At 38.0% G+C, this 25,105-nt stretch overlaps 1 protein-coding gene across 14 annotated transcripts in view; it reads left to right on the top strand.

The window, feature by feature from the left end:
• GAB1 (GRB2 associated binding protein 1) overlaps positions 1-25,105 on the top strand; it is a 96,366-nt gene that overhangs the window by 55,600 nt on the left and 15,661 nt on the right. For 10 of the 14 annotated variants that reach the window (XR_012055771.1, XR_012055770.1, XM_072928731.1 and 7 more), the window contains exons 2-7: positions 1,288-1,582; positions 11,206-11,419; positions 14,539-14,619; positions 18,273-18,874; positions 20,748-20,833; positions 21,040-21,343. Coding sequence is in view for 12 of the 14 variants with exons in the window: in XM_072928731.1 (XP_072784832.1) it covers positions 1,288-1,582; positions 11,206-11,419; positions 14,539-14,619; positions 18,273-18,874; positions 20,748-20,833; positions 21,040-21,343 (1,582 nt within the window). In the remaining 2 variants the exon portion in view is untranslated. The remainder of the gene's footprint in view (positions 1-1,287; positions 1,583-11,205; positions 11,420-14,538; positions 14,620-18,272; positions 18,875-20,747; positions 20,834-21,039; positions 21,344-25,105) is intronic. The other 4 variants (XM_030271898.4, XM_030271901.4, XM_072928730.1 and 1 more) reach the window with 3 other exon arrangements.

The raw sequence follows: 25,105 nt of genomic DNA, 5'->3' as shown, positions 1-25,105 counted from the left end.
AAAGGACTTGCTGACAAGCTTGTTTGAATATCCTAAAGAAGTTTAAAGTGGGGTGACTTGGGGCATGGTGTGAGTCTGTGGTGTAATGCACAGTTCTTGGCCACTGCACTGATTTACCTTGGTCTCCAACTTTGCTGAAAAATATAAGAACAAATGGATGACACAGGGGTGGCTCCCCACTGGATCTGGGCTCTGCTTTCAGACTTCTCTGTGCAGCTCTCCTAGTGAGCAATGGGAGTGTGTCTGGTTTCTTCTGCTGTGCCCGTTATCCTGGCACTGGGGTATGAAAAGAAGCTGCTAGCACAGTATTGCTGGTAGAGCTGAGGAACAAAAGTGCAGCCAAGTGAGGCAATGAAGATGCTGTTGGAAGCAGCGGGACAGCTGTATGCTGAGCTTGGTTGTGTAGTTTTAGTTAAGGTCTTTGATGAGAATTATGGCAGGTGATAGAGGCCCATGGGATGAAAGGCAGCTAAGGATTAGTTAGAGAATGCAACATTTTGCATTTGCTTTTCTCTTAGACCAGCTTCTTTCTGCAACATCAGGAGGGCTGTTATAATAGGCACAGTGTCAGACTATTAAATTGATTTGTTCTGTATCTTCCCCAAAGACTGGGCTTATGTGGTAAAAGTACAACATTTGGTCATTCTCTCCATCCCCATCTCTCTAACAGTTTCAAAAAATAATAATGTTGCTCTTTTTCTGTAGGAGGTACTAATGTAGAAATATGATGAGGTTCTGAGTGCAGAGTTCCCCTGGCATCGAGGTGCATGTACAGTGTCTGTTCCTTAAATGCAGATCACTATCGCTGAGTATCAGTGAAAAATTCAGTTAAAGTGCATCAGCCTGAAATAACAGATACTGTAAACAAAACATCATGGAACACTTAAAGATGTATTTTATTTTGTCTTTCTCATGCCTATGACAGCTTCCTTCAGAAGCCCTTTTTGTGTGCTTTTTTGCCCCTTTCCTAAACCCCACCCCACTTTTTTCTTTAGTGTATTCATGCTTTCTCATTTTGTAAACAGTGATTTAATTTATATATCCACTTGTTACAAACAAAGCCAAGATATAAAATTTAAAATACAAATTCACTAATCCTCAAGTCCACTGCTTTAACAATACCTAAATAGTGTTAAATGTGGGTATTTGGTGCGTAATCTCTTAGTATAAGAATTGAACTACTTATTAGTACTTGGTTCAACCCAGGCTGGAGTCACACATAAAAGGTCTTAAAGTGTGATTTCTTCCTTCTAATTTTTCTTCCTTTTCTTTCTCCACAATTTCCAGGCATGGAAGAGAAGGTGGTTTGTGCTTCGGAGCGGCCGCTTAACAGGGGATCCAGATGTATTAGAATACTATAAAAATGACCATGCCAAGAAGCCTATCCGTATTATTGACTTAAATCTGTGTCAACAAGTGGATGCTGGATTAACGTTCAACAAAAAGGAGTTTGAAAACAGCTATATTTTTGATATCAACACTATAGACCGAGTTTTCTATTTGGTAGCGGAAAGCGAGGAGGAGATGAACAAGTGGGTTCGATGTATCTGTGATATCTGTGGGTTCAACCCTACAGATGAGGGTAAGTTCTGTTACTTTTTCTGAAAAAGTGCAGTGCCTATGTGTGAGGAACGTTTCAAAGATCAGATGACTATCTTTAGCTGGCATATGTTTTAAAACTTGTGTGTATTGGCATTGAAACTTCCTTGTTATCCTCAAAAAAAGTAAGCAGAACAGAGGGAGATATTCAGAATTTGTTACAAATTAAGTATGCCATAGAACTTGGATGACGCTCTTCTGTTCTGCGTGATGTTAGGTCTTGGGAGTGCAAGAAAAATCTCAAAGTACAATCATGTACAGCAGTAGATCTTCATAATCACCAAAGGAGTCCCATTTGGTATAAAAACATATGGTTATACAAGCAGGAATGAGTGCAAAATGTCAGGTTTCTAATATTACCATTTCTCCCTCTGCTTCGAGACTCGGGGGGAAAAGAAATCCACCCCCATCAGCTAAAACAAACAAAAAATAACCTGTAGCTTTGCACTATTCAACTCAAATCCTACCAAAATAGATAGTCTATGAAGGCAGCTTGTAGGAAGCATGATGGTGTGTTTAATTCCTTGGAAATACCTCGTGGTCATTGCTTGTCCTCAATTAATTCTTTTTTATTTACTTGTATTCCTGCATTCCTTTTGGAGATTAGTGGGTTACATGACTTGCTGTAGCTGGGTGCACAGTTCCAAGAAAAGATTAAATAGGAGTTGTAAGAAGGTTATACACAAGGCATGCCTGACTCAAGGGGCTAGAATTAAATTCCTGCTTTTTGTAGGATTGTGGATTGAGGGAGGTGAGGGGGAAAAAGGGATTTGCATCACTTTGCTCCAGCCAAATCTTCAAAGTGACTGGAAAATACTGTTGTGTTATGAAGAAGGAGCCCTTTTCTTTCTCTTTATTGCAGTTTTGAACTACAACTTTGTCATGAAAACTTCATCCATGAATTGCCGCTCTTAATAGCAAATTCGGGGAAGTTTGCTTCTTTTGACAGTTCCAGCATGTTTTTGTGGCATCCTGAGCATACCCAGGACCTGCAGCACATCTCAGGAAGCAGCTGCCATGGGATTCAGTGCTCAGCCTGCCAGGCATTCCTGCATTCCAGAGAGGTGTGGGCAGGGGACAATGCACCAGCTATGGGCAGAAGTGCTTCGTTCTGGGGATAAACTAGAAATCTGGGATCTAAGGAGGAAATGTGTTCACCTGGCAGCTCTTTGGCAGAGCACAAAGGAACACATGTCCATTGCATGGAACAGAGAGGTGGGGTCCCCTCAAAACCATCAGCCCTTTCATCTGAGACCTGGTGTATTGTTAGCCTTAGTTTTCTGTCATTGAACTAAAGATGAAACCTGCTATGTATGTGGAGAGATGTAACTAAGCCCTCACAAACTGAGTTTTTGCTTCAGTCAATTGTATCAATAACTTCTCCCCATTGTACTCTCATTGCATGTTTCATCTTTGGCATTTTAGCTTTGGCTGAATTATTCCAACACCTTTGCTTCACATGCCTGAGAGTTGATAGTACTGTCTGTTTTATCAGTTTAGTTATGCCTTGCAGTGCATTGAGGAAGAATTAAAAAAAGGAAAATGGGAAAATCAGTTGCTGAGTGTTTATTGCCAAGTTCTTCTTTTTCTAAGATGAAATTCCTGCCAATGGAAGAGCAGGTCGTAAATGTACTTTAAAAAAATCTGTGTTCACCTGCAGCTTATTTTGGAAAGTTAAAGGACAGGTGAAGTTCGGATAGTAAAAACACACTATTATCTTAATTTGGAGCTAAACAAAAGGAGTATGTGGCATAACCAATCTTTCTATTACCTGTGGAAGCAGAAGATCGTTTTCTTTGAAGCTGGAAAAAATGTCTCTTGCCAGACTAATTAAGGGCTGTTGTGAGTGTCCTCTTTGGCATCCATTGCTCAATCAAGAACTAGGAACACCACTGCCCTGTTGCTCCTTCTGGGGTTCATTTGGAAATCCAGGAACATTGTCTCCTTGGATTTATAAAGAAAAAATTTGCAAGACAGCAGTGGCTAGTGCTATTAGAAAAAAATTAGGGAGTTGTTGTTTTAGTGTTGCGATGAATGAGGGAGAAAGAGTTGCTTGTAACTGTAGACAGACCAGAAAAATAATGGTCAGAGTAACTCTGAGCTGCTACTTTCATACATAGCAAAGACTCTGCGATTCCTGTAATGTAAACTTTGGTCTTTTTTTCATTAGAAATTATTTTGAGTACTCATTTTTACCTAATGCTTTGTTTTGACCTTCCAACTAGAAACTGATTTATGCATGTGAAATCTCTACATTGTGGAGATCTGCAATGTTACATTTGTATTTGGACAAAGTAGATAATTTATGTTCTTCAATCATATTTACAAGCATTGAGTGTTCACATTTCTGGTTGCATCATAGTCTAGTGTAATCTGTAATGATTGCATGACAATTACAAATATATGCAATATTTGGCTTTTTATAGGGACTTTCTTTTAAGAGAGGGTTCTCAGCAATTTAGGTATTTTAAAATTAAACAAGACAGAAACAGGAAGGAATTTTTATTTTAAGTAAGGTAAATAATTATTTTACTTATAAAAGGAAAATTCTGGGTAGTTTTTATGTTTTCTTCAGCTAATGCTTCTTGTTTTCAAATGGAAGCTATAAAACATTCCTTTCTGTAGCATCTTTCTGTTTAAAACACATGTGCAAAGTTGAGGGGCACCAATGCATGAGCATTGGGTTTGAGTTTGCCGCTGAGTTTCATATGGTGCTTTTAGCATTCATGTTTTCTCTGAAAGATCATGATATAAAAGTTCATCTAGAGATTAAAATGGAACTATAAGGCAAAAATGCGGCACTAGTGTTTCACTTTGAACTGTACTGAGAGACAATCTGTAATGGAGAGACTGAATGGACCTGATTGGTAATGGCTATTTTGTGCCTTCTGCTGTGGAGACATCCTCTGAAATACTTTCAGCAGGGTGAGGGTAAATGCTTAAAGAAAGGTAAAAATAAAGGAAATGGGGTTTTTTTTAAGTGATTGATAAGAAGAAAGGTTGAAGGATTTTTTTTTTTTTTTGACCTGAGAAGAAAATACTGAGGGAAGGACTTTCAAAAAAAATGGCTGTGATAAGCAGGGAAAGGGAAAATCCCTTTTCCCCCCTCACCTCCCTCAATCCACAATCCTATCTCTGCTCTTACCTGAGGAGAGAACTTGTTTTGAGTGATGTAGCAATAAAGAAAACCCTTTGAAGGATATCTAAGCACAGTCCTTCCCTAGAAGGCATCTGTGATTAATGTTTTATATGTGATCCAGCTCCATGTTTCTGTAATTTAGTGAATTGTGTTCTTGGCAGAGCAAGGAAAGGAGGAAATGATCTTACTAAATGCAAACATGTTACTTGCATGTATTCATTTGAATAAAGATAGCAGTAGCAAAATAAACCAGAAGAAATAACAAGGTAGAGAAGACAAAAAAAGGGAAGAACAAGACATTGAAATGTACAATTACATTTACATAAATAATAAAATGTGAAAAAAGTTTCTGTCATCTTAAGGACCATGCATTGAAGGAGCTGCAGCTTGCTTCACACATGATGCTTTCAAAGTTTCTTTTCAGGCTGCAGCTATCTGGTATATGTCTTCATTCCTTTTTGCATTTGGAACAATAAAATTTAATATTTGCTTTTTAAAAATGATGTTCTGATAATCCGTGCACTGCAGGTTGAGCACAGCTTCAGTGCAATATCAGAGACTGACAGGATGAACATAACTTCACCTTCCCATCCTGACTCCTTGTCTTTGATAAATAAATAGTGGGTATTGGAGGTATTTACGGTGCCCTTCCTGCATGAAGGGTTTGCCTGTAAGAAATAAAAAACATTCTTCTTTGACAGCTTTAACAAGTTCATTACAGAGCCTAGCACACATGGCAAAGCAAAATTGCCATCCCAATAGCGTATGTTGAATATTCAAGACCTCGGTCATTAAAGGGCTCAAAAGTGAGGAGAAATAGCTGAACTTCTAGATGAAGGAAGGGAGGCTCAGAAAGAGCATAAAGGGAAGTGCAAGGACAAAGTAATAAGCTTAAAAAAAATTGCAACAAATTTGCTCTATGGAGATGATGTACTTAATGAAAAGTTGAGGCATTTTTCTGTCTCTCAGATATGATTAGCTAGAAAGAATTGTTGGCTCAAAGGTGACGTGCCAGAATGATGAGTGACTGATGACGTGGAGTGCCGTAAAAAATAACAAAAGAACCAAGTTAAGCATTAGGAGAGAAATCCTCCAGAGAAGGGTCATGGGTCTGTTGTCACAGACACGAGGTAGAAGGTGCAGAAGGAATAAAGGCACAAAGGCGTCTGTTTTTTGAAGACTTTTTTGGTTGCTTATTTTGAGTAAGCACCTACAGAAGTTAGTCTATAACACGACTCCCTGATTATTTTTCCTGTGTCACCCAGCCTATGTGCCATCTGAAGATGGGCAGAACAGGCTACAGATGTTTCCTTATTTCTCCTTTCAAATGAATAGTCTTCAAAACAAAGTTGCAGGTGGAGAGGGAGTGTCAATTCCAAGTGCAAATGCTTTTGATATTTTCAAATTTTAAACAGGTAGTGAAAACTGCAGCTTAAAATTACACATGAAGTGCAGATAGCGAGAACTAAATTTTAGATGTTAGCTCTGAAAGATGAAAACTTCAGCATGTGATGGAACCTGGAACAGTTGGTTGTGTTTCTGGTTCAGATGCAGGAGGCATAATGTGTGAAGCTGAATTCTTCATTCCTTAAAGAGGGTATCATGTTTATCTTCAGGAGGAGAGAGATACTGTGAGATTATATTAAACTAAGAAAAGAAACTTATGAAATGCATAGGAAGTTTTTATTAGAGCATTTTAAAGGACTTTCTCTAGCTGTAGCAGAAAGGTTCAGTATGGAGCTTTACTGCATAGATTTCATATTGATGCCAAGCTGATCACTTAATGCCAAATCCCAAATCCATGCTCATGTGTCTGTGTCCCTTCTGGGCTGGATCTGGCTCTCATCTATTGAGATGTGTCTCATCTATTCTAATGTGTGAATAGCACAAGTGCCTACCAGTATACATGTGCTTGTGCTCTGTGTGTGCACATGTGGCCCTTTGATTCCAGGATCTCTCAAACAAAGTTCTTTTAAGGCTTCAGGTGTAGTTATGAGGTGTTTATTTGGTGGGATTTTTTTAATTATGGCTCTTACTATTGTGTCTGAAATTTTGGGCAAGGTTATTGCTCTGATATTTTGTTGGCCACTGGTTATTTTAATAACACATGCATTGTAGTAAGTTGATGGAATGAAACATCTCAGAAGCATAGAAGAATCATGCCATTGCACATCTGTTGCTGATTCACTGTTGCAATGGAAAAATCCCATTTCTGTTTTCATATTTCTACCTACAATGTGCAAAGAATGCATTATCTTACTTTGATTGCAATTTTGACATTTAAAGAAATGCGTGCTGTAATGAGGCCTCTGTGTTTTGTTCACTATGAGAACATTTCAAGTTTTTGCATAACTAGAATATTGAGACTGTACTTCATAGCGTAGAAGACAACTTAATTTTTGCTTTCATTAAAAAACAAACAAACACACAAAATATAAACCCAATCCTAAATAGAAACTCCCACACTCAGATTTTCTAGGTTGTACACAAAGGACAGATATGTAGGAACTTGTGGAATAAAGTAGCTTTATATATTTAAGAAGGAAGAATGTGAAATATTTTATTATTCTTGTTCAGAAAATTTTACAAGATATGAAAATAGTTACAAAGAAAAAAGTATAAATTTTAGTGAAAATGAAGCCTATAACTATTCATAACAAGCCAACTGAGAAAAGATAAAACTCTTACCCTGTTTTGAGAAAGCTGATTGTTCTAGCTGTACTGAATGTGGGAATTATTAAAACAAAATAGGATTCTTGTTAGACTCATTTGCATGTTAAATTTTCTGGCTGTTTTTCCAGCTCCCAGTTATTTCAAAGCAGTCTGAGTGTCCGAGCTCTGGGAACAAACCAAATTGCTTACAACACTCTTTGGTGTGCAGATGACCCCTTCCCTAAAAATCTGCTAGTCCAAAGTGGAGCAAGTTGATGATTGTACTCTTTGAAATCCTAAATGGCTCCTGGGAGAGCAACTTTCCTTCATATCAGCTTCAGGAGTACTTGGCTGAAGAGAATATTTGAGAGGGTGCATATAGGCAACGAGCCTTCATTTGCTCAGTGATTAGCATTACTTCTTCCCCTGTAGTCAAATTTGAAATGGCATCAATGCATAAAGCAGATCTGAAGTGCTTTAGACCAAATTCAGTAGATTTTTCAAGCTGGCATTAGCCCACATTATTTAACATATACAAAATGCCTGTATGAGGATGGAATTCAGATCAGAAAGTTGGTATTTTAATAGTTAATGCTCTCTATGCTGAAAAAACCAAACCAAACAAACCTCAACCAAACCACATGAACACCAAACTCAAACAAACCCCACACAGATCTGTGGGAGGATCAGGGATTTTATCAAGTATTATCTGTGTCAAAATAAATGAGACAACTCATCAGAAGGAAAGTGTCCCTAACAATCCATTAACATTAATGGGCTCCAAATCCTTGGTCAGAGAACAGATCATAAAGCTTCCAGACAGCTGGACAGCATCACCTTGAATATTCAGTAAGAATTGAAGGGGAAAGGTTAGCAAAGGAACAGAATTAATCACTGTTATGTCTTTATAAATCAGTGTGTCCCAGACTTTTTTGGGTGCTTTGTGTGCAATAGTTAGTTTCTCTTCTCAGGAAAGAAAAAGTATCAGAGCTAGGAAAAGTGAGGGTAAAGGGAAACCAGATGTGCAATGAAATGGCTTCTGCACCAGGAAAAATTAAGCAGTACCAACTCAGTAAAAACTAGAACAAACTTGTGTAAAGTTGGGAATGGGAATTATGAATAGGAGGCAATTGTTCACAGTGTCTTTAAAGATGAGAGCTGAAATATATCAAGTGAAGCTATCAGGCAGCAGGTTTAAAAGGAAGTGGGCTTTCATATCATGTGTAATAAGGTATGGACCTCACTTGCACAGGATGGTAGTAAAGGTCAAAAATATAAAGGCACTCAAAGAAATAGGAGAAATTCAGAGAACGGTGTGTCAGAGGGTAGGTCAGCAGAGGCTCTGGAAGCAGCCTTTATCTTGGGATGCCCCAGAAGCTGGAGCAGTACATCAGACTTTGTGGATACATTGGCCCTCTTTCAAAATTCTTGATTTTATTTTTCCCTGGAAAGCTACCCTTGGGAATGCTAGTGCATGGTCTGTTTAATTACATCAGGTCACAGAGACATCTTACTGGGTACATGTTGTGCTCTCCTGACTGCATGAGGGCTGACTGACATACCCATCTTCCCTGGAAGCCCCAAGGATATCCTGTTTGATTGCATTTTTTTTTTTTTTCCCCTCCTGTGAACTTGGCACGGAGTAGTTACAATGACATGAAGCTTTTGCATCGCCAGGCCCAGGAATGGGGTGGGCACTGTAGCACAGGAAAGCTCTTGAGGATCTCATCATTAAGTGTGGTCAAAAGATGATGATGTATTTGGCAAGAAACTTCTTTCCCACACTTACTGGGGCATACATCTACTTCTATTCTTCAGTTCTGCAGGGGGCAGGACAGGGAGCTGTTTGTCCTTTCTTGCACTGCCACTTTTCTAAAGTACAAAAAGTACATTCCTGGTAGGTCCATTCAGGCACTTCTCTGTTCTTGCTGTTGTACCCCTGCATTAGGGGAATCAAGAAACATTAGTAGGTGCCTCAAAGAGGCTCCTTCAAGATCTTAAATTTCCTAAATGATAGAAAATTGTTCATGTTTTATATTTAAGCATGTAGAAAATAAACTACTTTTTTAATAGCTTTTGCATCCGAGTGCTTTTGTATTTGAAAGGAAAAAAAAGTGACTCTAATATACAAATAAATAGGAAGTGCATAGGAATTATAAAGACAAGGGTATTTAAGTAAACATTGGCTATTTTAAGTAACAGTTTTCAGGTAACAATGTAATGAATTTTACCTTTTTTCCCCCCATTTTTCTAAACCATAGGATGTGGTTTAGGAATATGTGTTTCAAGAAATGTAATGTATAAAGATTTTATGAATTATAAACATCTCTATACTATTATTTATCTGGCTGCATCAATTTATTTTTATGTGTGTGATCCCTCAATACAGTCTATTTCTTTCCTTTCTTCTGCTAGCTAGTTTGATGAATAGGTCAGCCACAACCCTTCATAATAACTTTTTTTAGGCTATCCTACCTTTTCAGGTAGGTTGAGTTGAGGAATTTTCATACACCTAGACTTCTTTCAACTACATGGGCGTGGTGGAATTTAATTTTGAGCCTGTTTAGGTGCCATGGGAGTTCAAAGCAAGTACTGCTATTTCTATTTCCATGTCTAAATCACTTGAACTTGGTGTACAGAGAACTGGAAGCAGGAGGGCTGTGTTCTGGGCTGCTCATATGTTTTTTTGTAGAATAGCACTGAGAAGCAGAAGCTGAATGAAGCTACTGTGTAGTACGTAGCTGGCCTGTAAGGCTGACGGGAGCAGGAGCATTGGATAATATGTTCATTTAAACAATGCTAATAATCAGCATCCATTCTTGGGATGTGCAATTTGGAATGTACAATGAGTTGCAAGTGAGCCTTGATAACTGGGAAACAGTTTGCTTAATTATGTTCTTAGTCATTGTGTTATTAAAACAATGAAATAGCCAAATGATTGTTTAATGTTTGATGATGTCAGTATTTTCTAGTCTCCCAGATAATTTTATAGTCTGGATATATGTATTTGGACGGAAAAAAGAAGTAACTTTAGTATATATGTGGATAGGAAGTGGATAAGTATTCTAAAGATAAGGTTATTTAAAAAAAAAGAAAACCACACTGCAACACCTCTCCCCACCCCAAAAGAAATCCAAACTAAGCCAAAACAAAACAAGAAAAGGAAACCAAAACCAAACCAAACCACAACTGCTTCATTTCTCGCACAACAATAAAAAAATTAGGGTATGTAATCAGGGGGCTTATTGGAACATGTTATTTGTTGTACCTTTGCATTATTTTTGTAGTTGTAAAGAATCTTCCATTGCCAAAGCAGCAGTTTTCCTATTGATTTCCAGATATTGAGAGTGGCCAGGTCTTGCCGGGTGACTAATCTGAAACCTTGAAGTGACCTTGGTCAAAAAGGAATTAATAGTTGCAAGTGCTGACTCAGGCTGCCATGTTCAAGTAACAACTTATAGACTTCTGCCTGCTTTTGATTAAAACAACAGATTTATGTTTTTAGCTGTATTACCACTGCTGTCAACATCTTTGTTCTTTCTGTGACCAGAAAGTAGGTTAAATAAGTCTTTAAATAAGGCAGAACCTCTGTTTCAAAGGCTTACTTAAGAAATTTATTGCAGTTTGAAAAGATAAAGATTGATATATAAATGTAAATACCCTGAAACAAATGTTAACATCCAGATGTTCTCATGTCCAATTTCACAAATTTGAACTAAAACCTGAGATTTTTTCCATCCTCTGTTAAGAATTTTCTTAATGTTGAAGAACTATTTCTTCACTGTATAAAGAAATCTTTGCTTCTGTGTTTGCAGATGCTGTGAAGCCACCAGTTAGTTCTTTACAACCATCTGCTGAGTTACCCTTGCCCATCAACACTTCACTGCCTTCCACGCAAGCAGAATCTTCCCTTCCTTCTCCTTATCGGCTTATTAACGTCCCCCCTCTGGAGTCTTCCTCTGGTCAAGAAGATCCTCAAGACTACTTACTGCTAATAAACTGTCAAAGTAAAAAACCTGAACCTATGAGGTAAGTGACTTTTGTTTCTTAATTACACTTATTTGTATTACAGGCCAAGAGTGTTTGTGCTGAATGCATTTTTTTATTGCCAAGACATTGAGCATTTGGGTGCACATATCTACACAGGGAAGCTGCCTGTAACTTTTCCTTCTTTTCATTACATGCATTAAACCTTTTGCTGCAATAGTTAGTTATTTGATCAGTGTTATATTGCCTTCTTCAGAAGTGTTAACAGCAATTGCCAACATGAAGTATCACAGTGATGCAGCAATTCAAACTTTCCATTGGAGCTTGGAGTGAAGCATGGCGCAGAATACCCGTTCTCTAGCCACAATCTGGTGTGCTTAGTCCAGTTTAGTACTAGAAAAAGCTGGAGGAATTTGGCCTTTCTTCCTCCTGGCATTTGGTTCCCTGCTTTTCCCAGTTAAAGTTTTCATGGAAGGAGTTTAGAAAACATGCTGACCTGCCAGGTTACCACATCACTGAGTACAGTGATCTTCAAGTGGTATTTGTTTACTATTACTACCATGGTTAAGACTCTTAAACAAGAAGAAAACACAGTTATTTTATGATAACTAAGAATGCAGAGGCTGAAACCACTCAGTTTCCATATCCTGAATTTCAGTTTTTTCCAAATAACAGATACTTAAAAGGAAACTCAAATAAGCTTTATTTTTTTCTGAATAAAGAGTGCCTACACACTCAGTTCTCTAGAGAAGTGTGCAATAGGAAATTTGAAGGAAAATTTTGGAGGAAAATTTTGGGACTTCTACAGAAGTAAATCTCTATTTATTTCTCCAGCTGCTATTTCTAATTTAAATAAATCCACAGCACCTCCTGCATAGGAGGATATGATATTCATAGTAGCTACCTGGGAAATATCACTGTGGTTTGCCAGAATGAATCACGGTGGCCTTTCTTAGAGCAGGCTGCCCAGAGACATACTGGAGTGTCTGTCCTCCTTAAAAAAAAAAATTAAGAGAACCAAAAATGAACTTGACTGGACAAGCTTCTGAGGAGCCTCACCTGATTTTGAAGGGTTTGCTTAGAGGTATTAGAAAAGCTGAGCAGATAATATCCAAAGGTCCCATCTGACCTTGAACATTCTGTAGGAGAACCTTATAAATCCCTCTGACAAGCTTCTATTCTGCAGTAATTTAAAATAAATTTTGCTGGGCTATTTGCAGAAAAATTAACAAAACATCATATTATTTTTGTGATAATAATAATTACAAATTAACAAAACATCATATGATTTTTGTGACAAGTACATGGAAGATTGAGGAAAGCTTCCTTTGAGAGTGTTTTCATAACTATTTCACATGCATCCTTAGGGCCATACCTTCTAGTGGCAGTGCCTTCTGCATCAACACCTTGATGCTCCACCAGTTTTACCCATGCCATGTGCTCTGTGCTCCCTTGACATTTTTATCTTGCTCTGTTATGCCTGAGGAGTTTCCTGCTCCATTTACTGATGATTATGTGGTAGAAAAGTATCCACCCTTTACAGTCTTCCTTATAAAACAAGGGAATGAGCCTACAGTTCCCCCAGAGTATGGAATGTGTAGGTTACAGGCAGCATGGAATGTCCCAGAACCTCCTGCATGGGAAGGGAAAACACAGTGTTGAAGGTTTCAGTGTTTAGTGATGTTTAGAAGCTTATAGTGCTGAAGGGGAATGTTCAGTGTTCCTGCCAAAAGCTTTTAAGTTTGGTATCACTTCCAGAACAGTTTGGCAGAGGAATTGACTTGGATTTCAGCAACCCTGGCTTATCAGAAATGTGTCTGAGTGCCCATTTGCTTCTGTGAGGGACAGGCTCAAAGCGTAGTTTTACCACCACAACGTGAAGGTGTTTTTAGGAATTATGAAGGTTGAGATGTGTAATTGACTTTCTGACCTGACTTCCACAGTTATGTGATGTGTGGGTTAAGTAGAGGCCGAGGAGAGCATAGAAGGGGCCACAAAATAGAAGGGCAAAGTAGAGAGTCCATGATTAGCCTGCAAAATTTCTCAAGGATGACACTGGTGACACAGGGGAGAAGGTACTGGGGAAGGCAAAAGGCCTGGTGGCAATAAAATGCCTAGTGAACTGAAAGAATGGAACAAAATCTTTGGGAGTGTACAGATTGTTTAAATAAATTATGGCATTGTAGGAATATCTGAAGACATTGACACTTGGATATTATATGAGCTTAGTTTATTTTCTGTAACTAAATAGCTGCGTCCTTTCATTTAAAAGGCTGTGATCTTGAAAATTCAGAATAACAGTTGTGCTGGACTTTTAGTTCCACCTAAAAGGGCTACCTATGTTTTATGTCTGGTAAAGTAGGTAAACTGCTGTATTTGAGACAGAGTATAGAGCATATTGACGTTTACCTATGGAATGAGAGCTTTGTGCATCTCAGTAGCCCATTACTGGCTACTGCACTCAACCCCAATCCATATCCGTAGAGGCAAAGAAAGAAAATTAAATGGCTGCATCATTTTCCTATTTTCCAGGCTTGGAACAATTTATCTGTGTATTTCATACAGACTTAGTGTAAAGTGCAAGGCTTAATAGCTGTAATTAAACAGGCAGGTACTGTTAGTTAAATATTTTCCCTTTAGACTTAAAAATTACCAGTATGCAGAGGGAACATTTTCTGTTCTGATCCTGCATGTTACTTTACAGGTAATTTGGGAAACACCAAATTTTATTTCAAGGCTTTGAGGTTCTTTTCTGGATGAGATGGGTCTCTCTGAAACATAGATGTATCTGAGTCACTTCTTTGGGATTTTTGAGAATTCTAGTGTTTCAGACCTAGAAAAGAATTACTAAATGTTCCATTACAGTGTCATAAACTGCACCACATGCTGTTGTGAGAATGTCTTGTATGCAGCAATTGCAGTTGTAACTATCACATGCAGTATTTTTTCTAAAATAGTTTCATGCTCTGATCACTGCTGACTTAAGAAAAAGCATTGTTTCACTGTAGCATTTATGGAGATTTTAAGGTTGTATTTGGATCCTAGATAGGAAAATGCAGCCAAACATTACTTCCAAATCCCTTATTGTTTTGGCTCATTTGATAGGTGTATCAAAATAATAAATGCTGTCTTCCTCATCTTTTATATTGTGTATGAACCAGCCAAGGATCACCTTTTCTCTCAGAAGAAGGGCAGGAATACCTGCTATTAGAAGACTTTGAAAGTAAAAAGATTCCATTGCAGTGAGTGAACAGTAGCCATTCTTGGAACACGTGTGAGAAATTAATCACAGAGCCATTAACTTGCCTGAAAATATTGTTTGTTTGAGACTCATCTTGCATGGTGTTTTGTGAGTTTTAACAGAAAAACTATATAACTTTTGCTTCCATTTTCTGAAAAGAGGTCTGGATGTTATTTATTTTTATGTCCATCCTGTTTCTTCTATGCTTGCTGTTGCTGTCCCAGCTTGCTGGCACACAAAAGCAATTTTGTTGCCATTTTGTTTATAATATTCTGTTTAATCAGTCATATTGATTCCTGTAGATGGGAAAAGAATCAGCTGAAAAAAATGAGTGGTCAAGCCAGCCCAAATACTTTATTTGCAAAAATGAGATGATTACCCCTCATACTAAAACACTTGATAAACCCTTTTCCTGGGCCTGGAAGGAAATGGCCAGTCCTAGCACTGAGAAAGGGGTAGTTTGGCCACTTAGCATAATTTGCACATATGTGATACACACATATGATAACACTGAATTCATATAATAGTCATCCTCTGCTAATAAAGTGAGGAGTTATTGTGTTACATCCAGCTTTGCCATTATTTTAAATGGAGGTGTAAAAACCCTTTAATACTTATCATAATAACAGTTTGCTACTGGAATATTTAAGCCAATTCATTTTTTTCATTGAGCTGTACTAAAGGGGAAAAATTATAATTCCTGAAGTATAGAAGTCATTAAAAAAAAAAAAAAAAGCAGGAGTACAGTCTGATCCTGTCAGCTATGCACTGTACATTTTCAGAATTATATATGGTGTTCTTATCATGATCAGTGGTTAATGCTGACTTTTAAAAATAGTTAAAATTCTGAGGCTGAATTCTCTGGCTTCATTTTGGCATAAACTACTTTCTTTGTTTCAGAGTGTCTTCAAACTTTCAGTTGTGCAAAATCAGATTGCTTACAACCCATTCATATTTTGAAAACTATTTCAGTAGACTAAGATGTTGATTCCAAAAGATTACTTTCAAAATTGTGAATTAAATCAGAAATGCCCTCTTGTAATAAGAAATGTAAGCTGTTGCCAACACCTAAGCAAACGACAGACCTGGCTCCCTCATATATCATGGGTTTTGAAAGCCTTCTGTTTGCACAAGTGCTTGGAGTCAAAAAGAAGAAGCATCATTCACTTAGACACAGAAAAACTCCTATATTTAAAAAGGATAGCATTTGTTTCTTGCATTTCATGGGTAATCCTTAGGCTCTGGCATTGTAAATATGCTGTTGTTTCTTTCTGAGCTTTGGTTATATATTCCTGCATGTTTTTGTAAGATAAATGTAGTGGTTTTGTTTTATTCCTGTAGTTTTAGGGGTTTTTTTGGGTTTTTTGTTTTTTTGTTTTCTTTTAAAGTATATCCTAGTGAACTGGAACTAATAACTTTGGTTCTGCAATTGATTTTCAGTGTCCAACTTCTGTAGACTGCCCACTTTATTTTTATAGTATAAAAATTAGAGATCCCAATTCTTGCTATATTTGAAAAATACTTGACTTTTTCTGGGATTTTGGTCTAAATGGATATCATAGAACTAGGAGAGTACATCTAGAAAGTGAGGAACTCCTGAATAAATCCTTTGCATAAAGAGGAAGGGCTGCAGCAGGGGCTGAGCTCAGTGTGCATCTATTACGCACTCTTCAAACTTTAAGCTGTGCTTCCTTCAGTCCTGTGTGCTCTATATTTTGCAAGTGTTTTAAAGTTCTAGTGGTTCATGCATGAAATTTTAAAGTTCTGACGCAAAGAGCTCTGAGGCAACTGTTAAGAAACAAGAGAAATATATATCCATAGTCAGCATCATGAGGAATGTAGAAAGTTTTATGTCCTTGGTTGTGTGAAGAACAAATAATAAGAAAATCATCTTCTTTTGAGGGGGGTCGATTAAACTAAATGCAGATTAAAGTTCAGAGTTACCTAGAAACCAGTTCTGACCAGTGACAGAACTGAAATCTATGTTTAGTAACCAGAGCAAAACTACTATACTTTTTCTAATGGGAAAAAATGCTAAAACAATAAGAATAAGCTGATAGGAAATGGTGATGAAATTGAAATGAGAACTGTTACAAGACAGGTGTCCTGATGGAAGATTGTATCTTTGCTGTTAAACAGAACAAAAACAGTTGGTGAGGTGAATGACATTTCTCTTGAGTGCAGATGTCCATTCCAAGCTGATTATGTTGGTTCCCTGATAGCTGGCAGAGAGGCACTTCAGGGATGATTCATCAGGTTTAGATAGATATCTAAGACCAGATTGTGTTTCACACAGTCTCCATTCTTCTGATGACTGGAGAGGGAACCTAAATTAATAGCATAACTGAATTCCTTTTTCCTCAGGTTGCCAGAAGTCTGGGAGATAAATCCAGCTGGCCCTTAAGAAAATTTTTACAAACTTATTGACAAATGAAATGTGAATAATAAATATTGGTTGTGATCACTTTTCGGTGCAGAGCCTGTTAAATAAGGAGGAAAATGCTTCTTGTGATAGTGGGTGTACTTTATGTATTTTATTCCTCAAAACTTTTGGAACTGTGTAGTCCAATTGCTTAATAGAGCTTACTAAGGTATTCATTGATACACATGTGTGCTGAAATATTTACATATGCATGCATAAATTAACACAATGGTATGGTATTGAGGTAATGAAAATAGGAAATATGGTATGTTTGATCAAAAAGTGTATGGACTTCCTTAACTGCACCACTAACATTGCTAGTGTTATTATTTTGCCACTGTTTTGACTTTCATTTAAGCAAGGAGCCAGACTGATAACAGAATTTCTCTGCCTGGAGCACAGTAAATGGAGAGGTTTAGAAAGGAAATAAATTTATTGTAATGTGGTTACTTTCCATGTAAGTTTACTGGTAGTGTTTAATATTAGTACTCATGAGTGCTGTTCTCATAGAAGAATTTCTTAAGAAATCAGAAGTGAACTGCTTTGCAGCTTTATCTAACAACACCACCTTCATTTGCATTCAAGACAAAAGTTCTATGTTGCAACCTAGGGATTTTTTTCCCTCAAAGACCATACTATTTTCCTCCTATTTATGATTTTATCTCTTATTTCTCTTTTTCTCACATATTTCAAATGGGTTTTATATGATTAATATAACTTCAGGCGTGCATTTAGGGGGGTTACAAACAGTCATAATTTTTCTCTTAACATTTTTTTCATTATTAGAATGAGTAAGTACTGCAAGTCCAAGAATTGAGCATCTTATTTTTTACCTTTAACAGTGCCAATAAAGTGTTACTAGTTTGCAGCATGGGTTTAAAAAAAATGATTAAAAAACCTCCAGCCCCCAAACTTGGCTTCAAACTGGCATCCTGAAAATCACTAGCTTTATGAAACATCAACCTGTTGTGAAGCTGTTGGTAAAGCTCCACAGTTGTGCTATATATTTCACATGCATGAGTTTGTATGAATGTAGTTACTTAGGATGCCTAGGTACTCCTGTTTGTTTAATAATTGAGTTCCTGCATCTCATTTAAAAAAATGAAAAAAAAATTGTAAGACACTGGTAGATTTTTCAGTTGGTTACATGATAAGCATAGTGTTTATGATTTGCAATGTCTGTTTTTCTCCGTGTGTTCATCAATGTTCTAATCTCACAATCTCACATGTAGATCTCATGCTGACTTTGCAAAATCCAGCTCTTCAGAAACAGACTGCAACGATAACCTGCCCTCCCACAAAAACCCTGCTGCAGCAGGGAGCAAGCACGCTGTGAACGGCTTCTTCCCGCAGCAGGGTGTCTACGATTCCCCACCTGCCCGCTCCGCGCTGACGCTGGCAGACTCCAGCCTCTACAACCTGCCTAGGAGTTACTCCCAGGATGTTTTGCCCAAGGCAGTGTCTCCATCTGGAACTGATGCCGAAGGAGAGCAACATGTTTTCAATACCCCATCAGCAACGTCATTAGACGCACAGATGAGGCACATCTCCATTAGCTATGACTTTCCCCCCACACCTGGAGGTACTTATCAGATCCCACGAACTTTCCCAGAGGGAACACTGTCTCAGACTTCAAAACTGGAGACTATTCCAGACATCCCTCCACCTCGGCCGCCCAAACCTCACCAGGCAGCAGATCGATCTCCTGTGGAAACCTGTAGCATCAGTCGCACTGCTTCAGACACTGACAGCAGTTACTGCATTCCTGCCGCAGGAGTGCCGCCCTCGCGCAGTAACACCATTTCAACGGGAGATCTGAATGTCTTCAGGAAAGGTCAGTATTCCGTCTGTTAGCCTGCAGAATTTTTGTCTTGAGCTATGTGATCTGAATGATACGAATGGGCTGAATAACGTGAGGGGCATTTCTAGCCCATAGGAGCAAGTGTTTAGCCCCTCACAAAGTGGTCTGTGTTCACTATGTTTAAAATATATTAGAAAGAGGAACAGAGATTTTTAAAGGAAACCATCAAAACAACAAAGCACAGAATATCCGTAAGGGATGTATACTGCACTGTGGCATTCAGCCTTGGCTAAAAATATTTGAAGATCTAGACATGTTCATTTGGTAATAAGCTCATATAACTGAATGCAATACTACCATTATCAGTCTTTCAGAATTACCAAAGTGAGCTTAGTGAAGTGTGGTGCAATCTACAGAAGCTGAAATTGTTTCATGAAGATCAGTGGGATATGGTGTATACCCAGAGCTTTGAGATCAACCCTGATTTGATGATCATTGCCACCAGCCTTTCTTTCTGTCCATGTGATAGATATGCTTACTGCAGTCTTTTAGTAAAATAAAGTTGTTCCTTGTGGCCACCTAAATGTTGGCACTCCAGATGCACTGTTGTGTGTATTGTCTTGTTAACCACTCTTGGGCTAAGGGTTTCACTTTCTTTCAGATTTCTGAAGCAGGTGGTTATTACAGTATTGTTTGAAAGCAAAATTTTTTATTGGTTTAAGTCAATATTTATGTTACAGATTATTTTAAAGGAGAATTGTTTGAAATGAGGAATGAATGCAAGGCTTTTAGGGGAGGCAGTATACAGAATGGATGGGATCATACAGATGCTCAGATACTATTGTCATTCATTTTCTAGACTGAGCATAAAATATTGATGGTTGTCAGTGTTTTAAAAATACAAGTGAACACTATGAAAGATCCTTGTTTGCTCTGCTTATTTTCCCTCATGTAGTATTTTTCCCATGCAAAACCACCACTCATTTTACTAAGTTTATAGGTGAGTATTCTGAATCTGAGATTGTCTGCCTCAAGAAAATGAGTCTTTCTGAAAACATTGTTTAAAATTGGTACTTAAGAGCAGAATTGTTTATCTTTCCTCTGTAAAGAAAATCTTAAAAATCTTCAAAGGCTTTTTTCAGGGCAAGGTGGGGATAAAGCCCAGAGTTTGCCCAGTTTCTGTGCTGGCATCATGAGGAGGGGCATCCCTGCCACAGGGTAAGGCTGTGCATGCATGGATAAGCAGCAGATAACCTGCTGCATGCATGGATGAGGAGCACCTGGGAGCCAGGAGTCTTGCAAAGAACCAACCACAGAGCCAAGGACCTGCTTAGTGGGGACTGCCAAGAGCCAGGACTCCGAAAAGGGAGAGATCTTTGGTTTTGCAGCAGTCCACTCCAACAGAAAGCCCCTGGAGACCACACTGGGAAGCTGAGAGAAGGGTTGCACCTGCTCCTGCAACAGATGGGATCCTGTTGAATCAGCACTTTCTAAGCAAAGGGCATCAGTCAGAAAACCTTTCTCCAGATGTTAAACTACATCTGTTGTTTGTTTGCTTTAGAACAGGTTTTTCATGAGAGCCCAGATTCTCACTCATTGCACTAAGTTCTTACACATCCTCAATTGAAAAATAGACTCTGCTGCTTCTTTAAAAGCAAAAATTAATTTCTCTTTTCTTGCCATGGAAAAATGCCACTGTGAGTGCTTCAAGTTGTAACTGATGAGTGCTAAGGTTGTTTGTGAACGCAGTCCTTTCAAATATAGATAAATATAGGGGTTGCAGCTTCAAGAGGTGTGTTTGTGTACTCTCAGAAGCAGACAGTAAATAACAATAGACTCTGGATGCCTGTGCCAGGTGAGAGGAACAAAGGTGATAAATAGCCACTTTTTCTTCTTGTTTCTTTAGAAATTAGTTCTCAAGACTGTTATGATATTCCACGAACGTTTCCGAATGACAGATCTAATTCATTGGAGGGCTTCCATAACCACTTCGTAAGTATAACTTGATCTGATGAGAGGCAACAGTGACAGTGCTTGAATGCTCTTTGTTCCTGTGTAAGAAAGCAAACTGTGCAGTGTTTGTGATTTTTCACTTTCAATAGAACACATTAATCTGAATAGATTAGGTTAAAAGGCTCATATGATTCACAGCTGATTGCATAACTTATTTTGTTAAAGGAAATATATGTTAATTCTAGAAACACAGAAGCATGTTGACAGTGGGAAGTGTTTCAAGTGAAGAACTAGATGAAAATTATGTCCCAATGAATCCCAACTCTCCTCCACGACAGCATTCCAGTAGCTTCACTGAACCCATCCAGGAAACAAACTATGTACCAATGATACCTGGCACATTTGATTTTCCATTGTTTGGAAAGCAAGTCCCTCCTCCTGCTCACATGGGTTTCAAGTCCAGCCCAAAGACCCCTCCCAGACGGTCGGTACCTGCTGCAGAATGTGAGCCACCGCCAGTGGACCGGAACCTCAAACCAGACAGAAAAGGTGAGGAAAACCTCCAAGAAAACCTTATTTTTATCATGTAGGAAAATAACATCGCTCTCTCAGCTTCTGCTTAGAGGAAAATTAATCATGTTTTTAGAAATAATTTTAGAAATAATTTTTGTCCTATGAGTTAACCAAATCACTGAGGAGCCATAGGATTATTTTTAACATCAAAATAACAATGCCAAATAAAAGGATAGGTTAAGTTTTTATTGCCATACTTACTAATGAAAAAATGACACTGAATTCCTAAGATTCAGAAGTGTGTCCTTGTATATAGAAGACACTTGTGATGCAGGAAGAAAACACAAGGCATTGGGTAGAACACAAATTTATAGCCATAACAATGCTTGGTACATGATCAGCATACATACTCATTTTAGAGGGCCCCTTTGAATCTATCCTAAAAAGTTAGTCTCTTAAATCTGGCACATCATGTGTTTATTTTTCCTTAAAATATGGGTTATTTGGGTGACCAGAGTTCTTAAGGAACCAAGATGATTAGGTTGCAATGTGTCTATAAGAGATACTCATATAGAGAATCCTTAATAAATAGCTTGTATTTTCCAGTTTATCTAAAATGTTTTATCAGCCATCTTACTAGAGATACAGGCAAATGGTTAAAGAACTTGCTTCCCTACTAAGTTTTTGAGACAAGATTACTGACTTTCTTGTAGAAGATGGAACTAAACAGCATCAGGTCAAATGTCTGCCCTATTTTGCATTTGAGGAAGTCCTATTTTTAATCTTATGTACTTGAAAATATTAGTATTTACATTGAGAATGGCTGACTTCATTGTAGGAAAGTGTAATGGCTAATATCCAGATGATCCAAAATACTCTCTAACTAAACCTTTAAATTAGAATTTTTACCACTATGTGAAAACCGTCTGTAATTAAGGGAAGTAGAGAGTAGCACTATGATAGATAGAAAGCACCGTGTCACATTCCGCCTGCCCATCTATAAAAATTGAGGCATTGCCTTTTTTAAGCATTGCCTTCTTGGCCCTCTGCTTATGTCTACTTGTTTCTGTGTTATCAGCCAGCAGTTTTGTTTGGTTCTTAAGAAATACTGGACAGGAAGAGATAGATGAAAGTTGATACTAGAAAACATTCTGAATTCAGTTCAGAATAAACTGAACCGAACCAATTTAAAATATTTTCCCAGACTGGCCAGTTTGTGTATTTTACTGATAAAATGTTTGACCTTCAACAGTAATAAATGTATGTGTTGAAAAGCATCTCACTTTTGCTGTTGGCAGTGCAAAACTGCCATACAGATGTTTGCTGGGGCAGCATCATTGCTCTTGAATCTCTCTTTTTGGAACAGAATTAGTGTTTTACATTTAGAAAGTGGCAAGCAAGAACCTGCTTTGCTCCCATCCTCAAATGCCTTATAGCTAGAAAGATGTAGCTAAGACCAGGGGAAGGAGTTTAAGATGTGTTAACATACCTCTTAATGAATGTAGAGTTACTGGATGAAATTTTTGCCTGTAGACTTTTGGAAGACGTTATCACTGTAAAATAATAGGATTGTGTCTTGGTTTGAAAAGATAAGTGTCTGCTAAGGAAGGCAGTAGCCTCCCCTGAAATGGAAAATGTAAACCCCCTCCCTCCAAATAGTTATAATTTTGAAATTAAGAGGGCTCTCAGGCAAAGATATGGGAGTAGGAATAACAGTTCTTTATTAGGGAAGAAAACAAAAGTAAAATAAACAATGCAGTAATGCAAAACCCCACTGACAGAGTCAGAATACGACCTGACAGCCTGTGGGTCAGGGTGTTGGTAGCAGTCCATTTGAAATGGTGGCTGCAGTCCTCCTGCAGTGACACATGTGGTTCTGTTGAAGCAGTGATCCTGTAGAAGGGTGTAACCTTACTCTGAAGATCTAGTGGTGATATAGATGGGCCTGGTCTTCCTCTGGGAATCCAGTGAAAAACAAAGTTGCTTCTCTGGGATTCCAGTGGAAAAGGCTGGAAAAGGCTGTGGTCTTCCAGAGCTCTGATGATATCCAGTTAGGAATGCTTGGCTCCTCCCTCTGGGCAGAGCTTCTCCAGTGGGATGATGTAATTTTATTAGTCAAGCTGTGGCACTCAATCGCCCATTAACAGAAGATACCTCCCCAGACAGAGTATGGGTTGTGGAAGGGATACAGAAAACTTCCCAATTAACAGAAGATAACTGTCCCGTCAGATAAGAATAGAATCCACCCCTCATTTCCAACCAAAGACAGATTGTTTGATGTAATTCACAAACTAAAGTGATTTTAAAGTAAAACTATCTTTAAAAGTAAATATGGTGTACTAATTAGGGGCTGAAAAAAAGTTTTATTCATATCTTGAGGTGCCAAGCATGGTAATGATTCTGATTTACCACTGAGGGTTTTATCTTAGTAGCGCACACACAGAGACTGCCTCGCTCTAATTTTATCAAATGCACCACTGCAAGTTTTCCATTGTTGTGAAGAACAGATCTGATGACACATTGGAATGGTGCTATAGTCTCATTTCAGTAATTGAGATCTCTACACTCCTTCAATATATACCTTTGGGAAAATAAAACTGCAGGTTTCTTTGAATTCAATTATGTAAAGCCCTTGTTTAAGTGGACCTTTACCTAACTAAAACAATGGTGTGCTTTATATTATTCTGTGTTGCTTTTTCAGCTTTCAAGTTCTTGTAGCAGCTTCTGTTATCAGGTTGTTTCTGTTTATGTAAATGTACTGCAATGCTCTTCTGCTACAAATTAGTGCAAAGGAAGTGTCAAGTAGGCCTGTGTGTTCAATAAATCTTTGTCAGACACAGAAGGGGAGGAAATGGAACATAAAATACTTACCTTCGGGCTATTGCTCCTATGAATGTTGAGGGGATTTAATATGCCATTGGTTCAAGAACTTCTGTTTAAGACCACTGGTGCTTCTCCAAAAGATGGTCTTGAAAATACTGCAGAAATCAGGTGTTTTGGGGGTAAGGGGTTATGAGGGCACATTTCATGTTCTGTCAGAAGAAGCTGCTGTCTTTTTTTTAATTAGTTACAGATTGCTGCAAAAACAGTGCTTGCATTGCCTCCAAGCTTTTTGTAAGTTATTAGAAATACCACCAACACCTTTCACATGAGCTTTAGCTTTAGGTTAGTTATATTTCTGTGGGCCAAGGAGGTTTGTTATATCCAGTGCTAAAAATGCATTTGACAAAGGGATAATGCAGCAAAACCAGCACATAAAGGAAGGATACGCTGTTTTTTGTTGTTAAATATATGTGTTTAGCATCTCTTTTCCTTTATTTTAAGGGCTTGCTGCTTACAGCCTTAGACTCTTTGATCTCCCCAGTCTGTTTCTTTTTCCACTGATCTCTAGACCTTTGTTTCAGAGAGTGGGTTAAAAAATAATAGTGAATAAAAGTATCTATAGCCTTGGGATTACAATACAGATTTGTGTAGTTTCATTTCTCTAGCTCGCAGCTGCTTCTGTAAATATGGGGAGCTTCCAATACTTTCTGGAAGTCTTGAAAGGAATTTCAAAACATGGTGCTGGCTCTCTTCCCCAATAACTTGAATCCTTGAATCAAAACACTTTACTTGTTCTTTAGAGAATGCCAAAAGGTAAGTGATGTATTGCCTGGGACAAAATGGAGAGTGGCAGGTGCTTTTCGGCATTCACATAATTGAATGACAAAAATAATCTCTTTTTTAATTTGGGTTTTTTTTGTTTTTTTTTTTTTTTCAGAGTACTGTTTCTTTAGTTATGTAGGACCATTGGCTATA

The sequence above is a fragment of the Taeniopygia guttata genome, chromosome 4, assembly GCF_048771995.1.
Source record: "Taeniopygia guttata chromosome 4, bTaeGut7.mat, whole genome shotgun sequence".
In the NCBI taxonomy this organism is placed as follows: domain Eukaryota; kingdom Metazoa; phylum Chordata; class Aves; order Passeriformes; family Estrildidae; genus Taeniopygia; species Taeniopygia guttata.
This window is presented reverse-complemented; position numbering and strand designations above follow the sequence as displayed.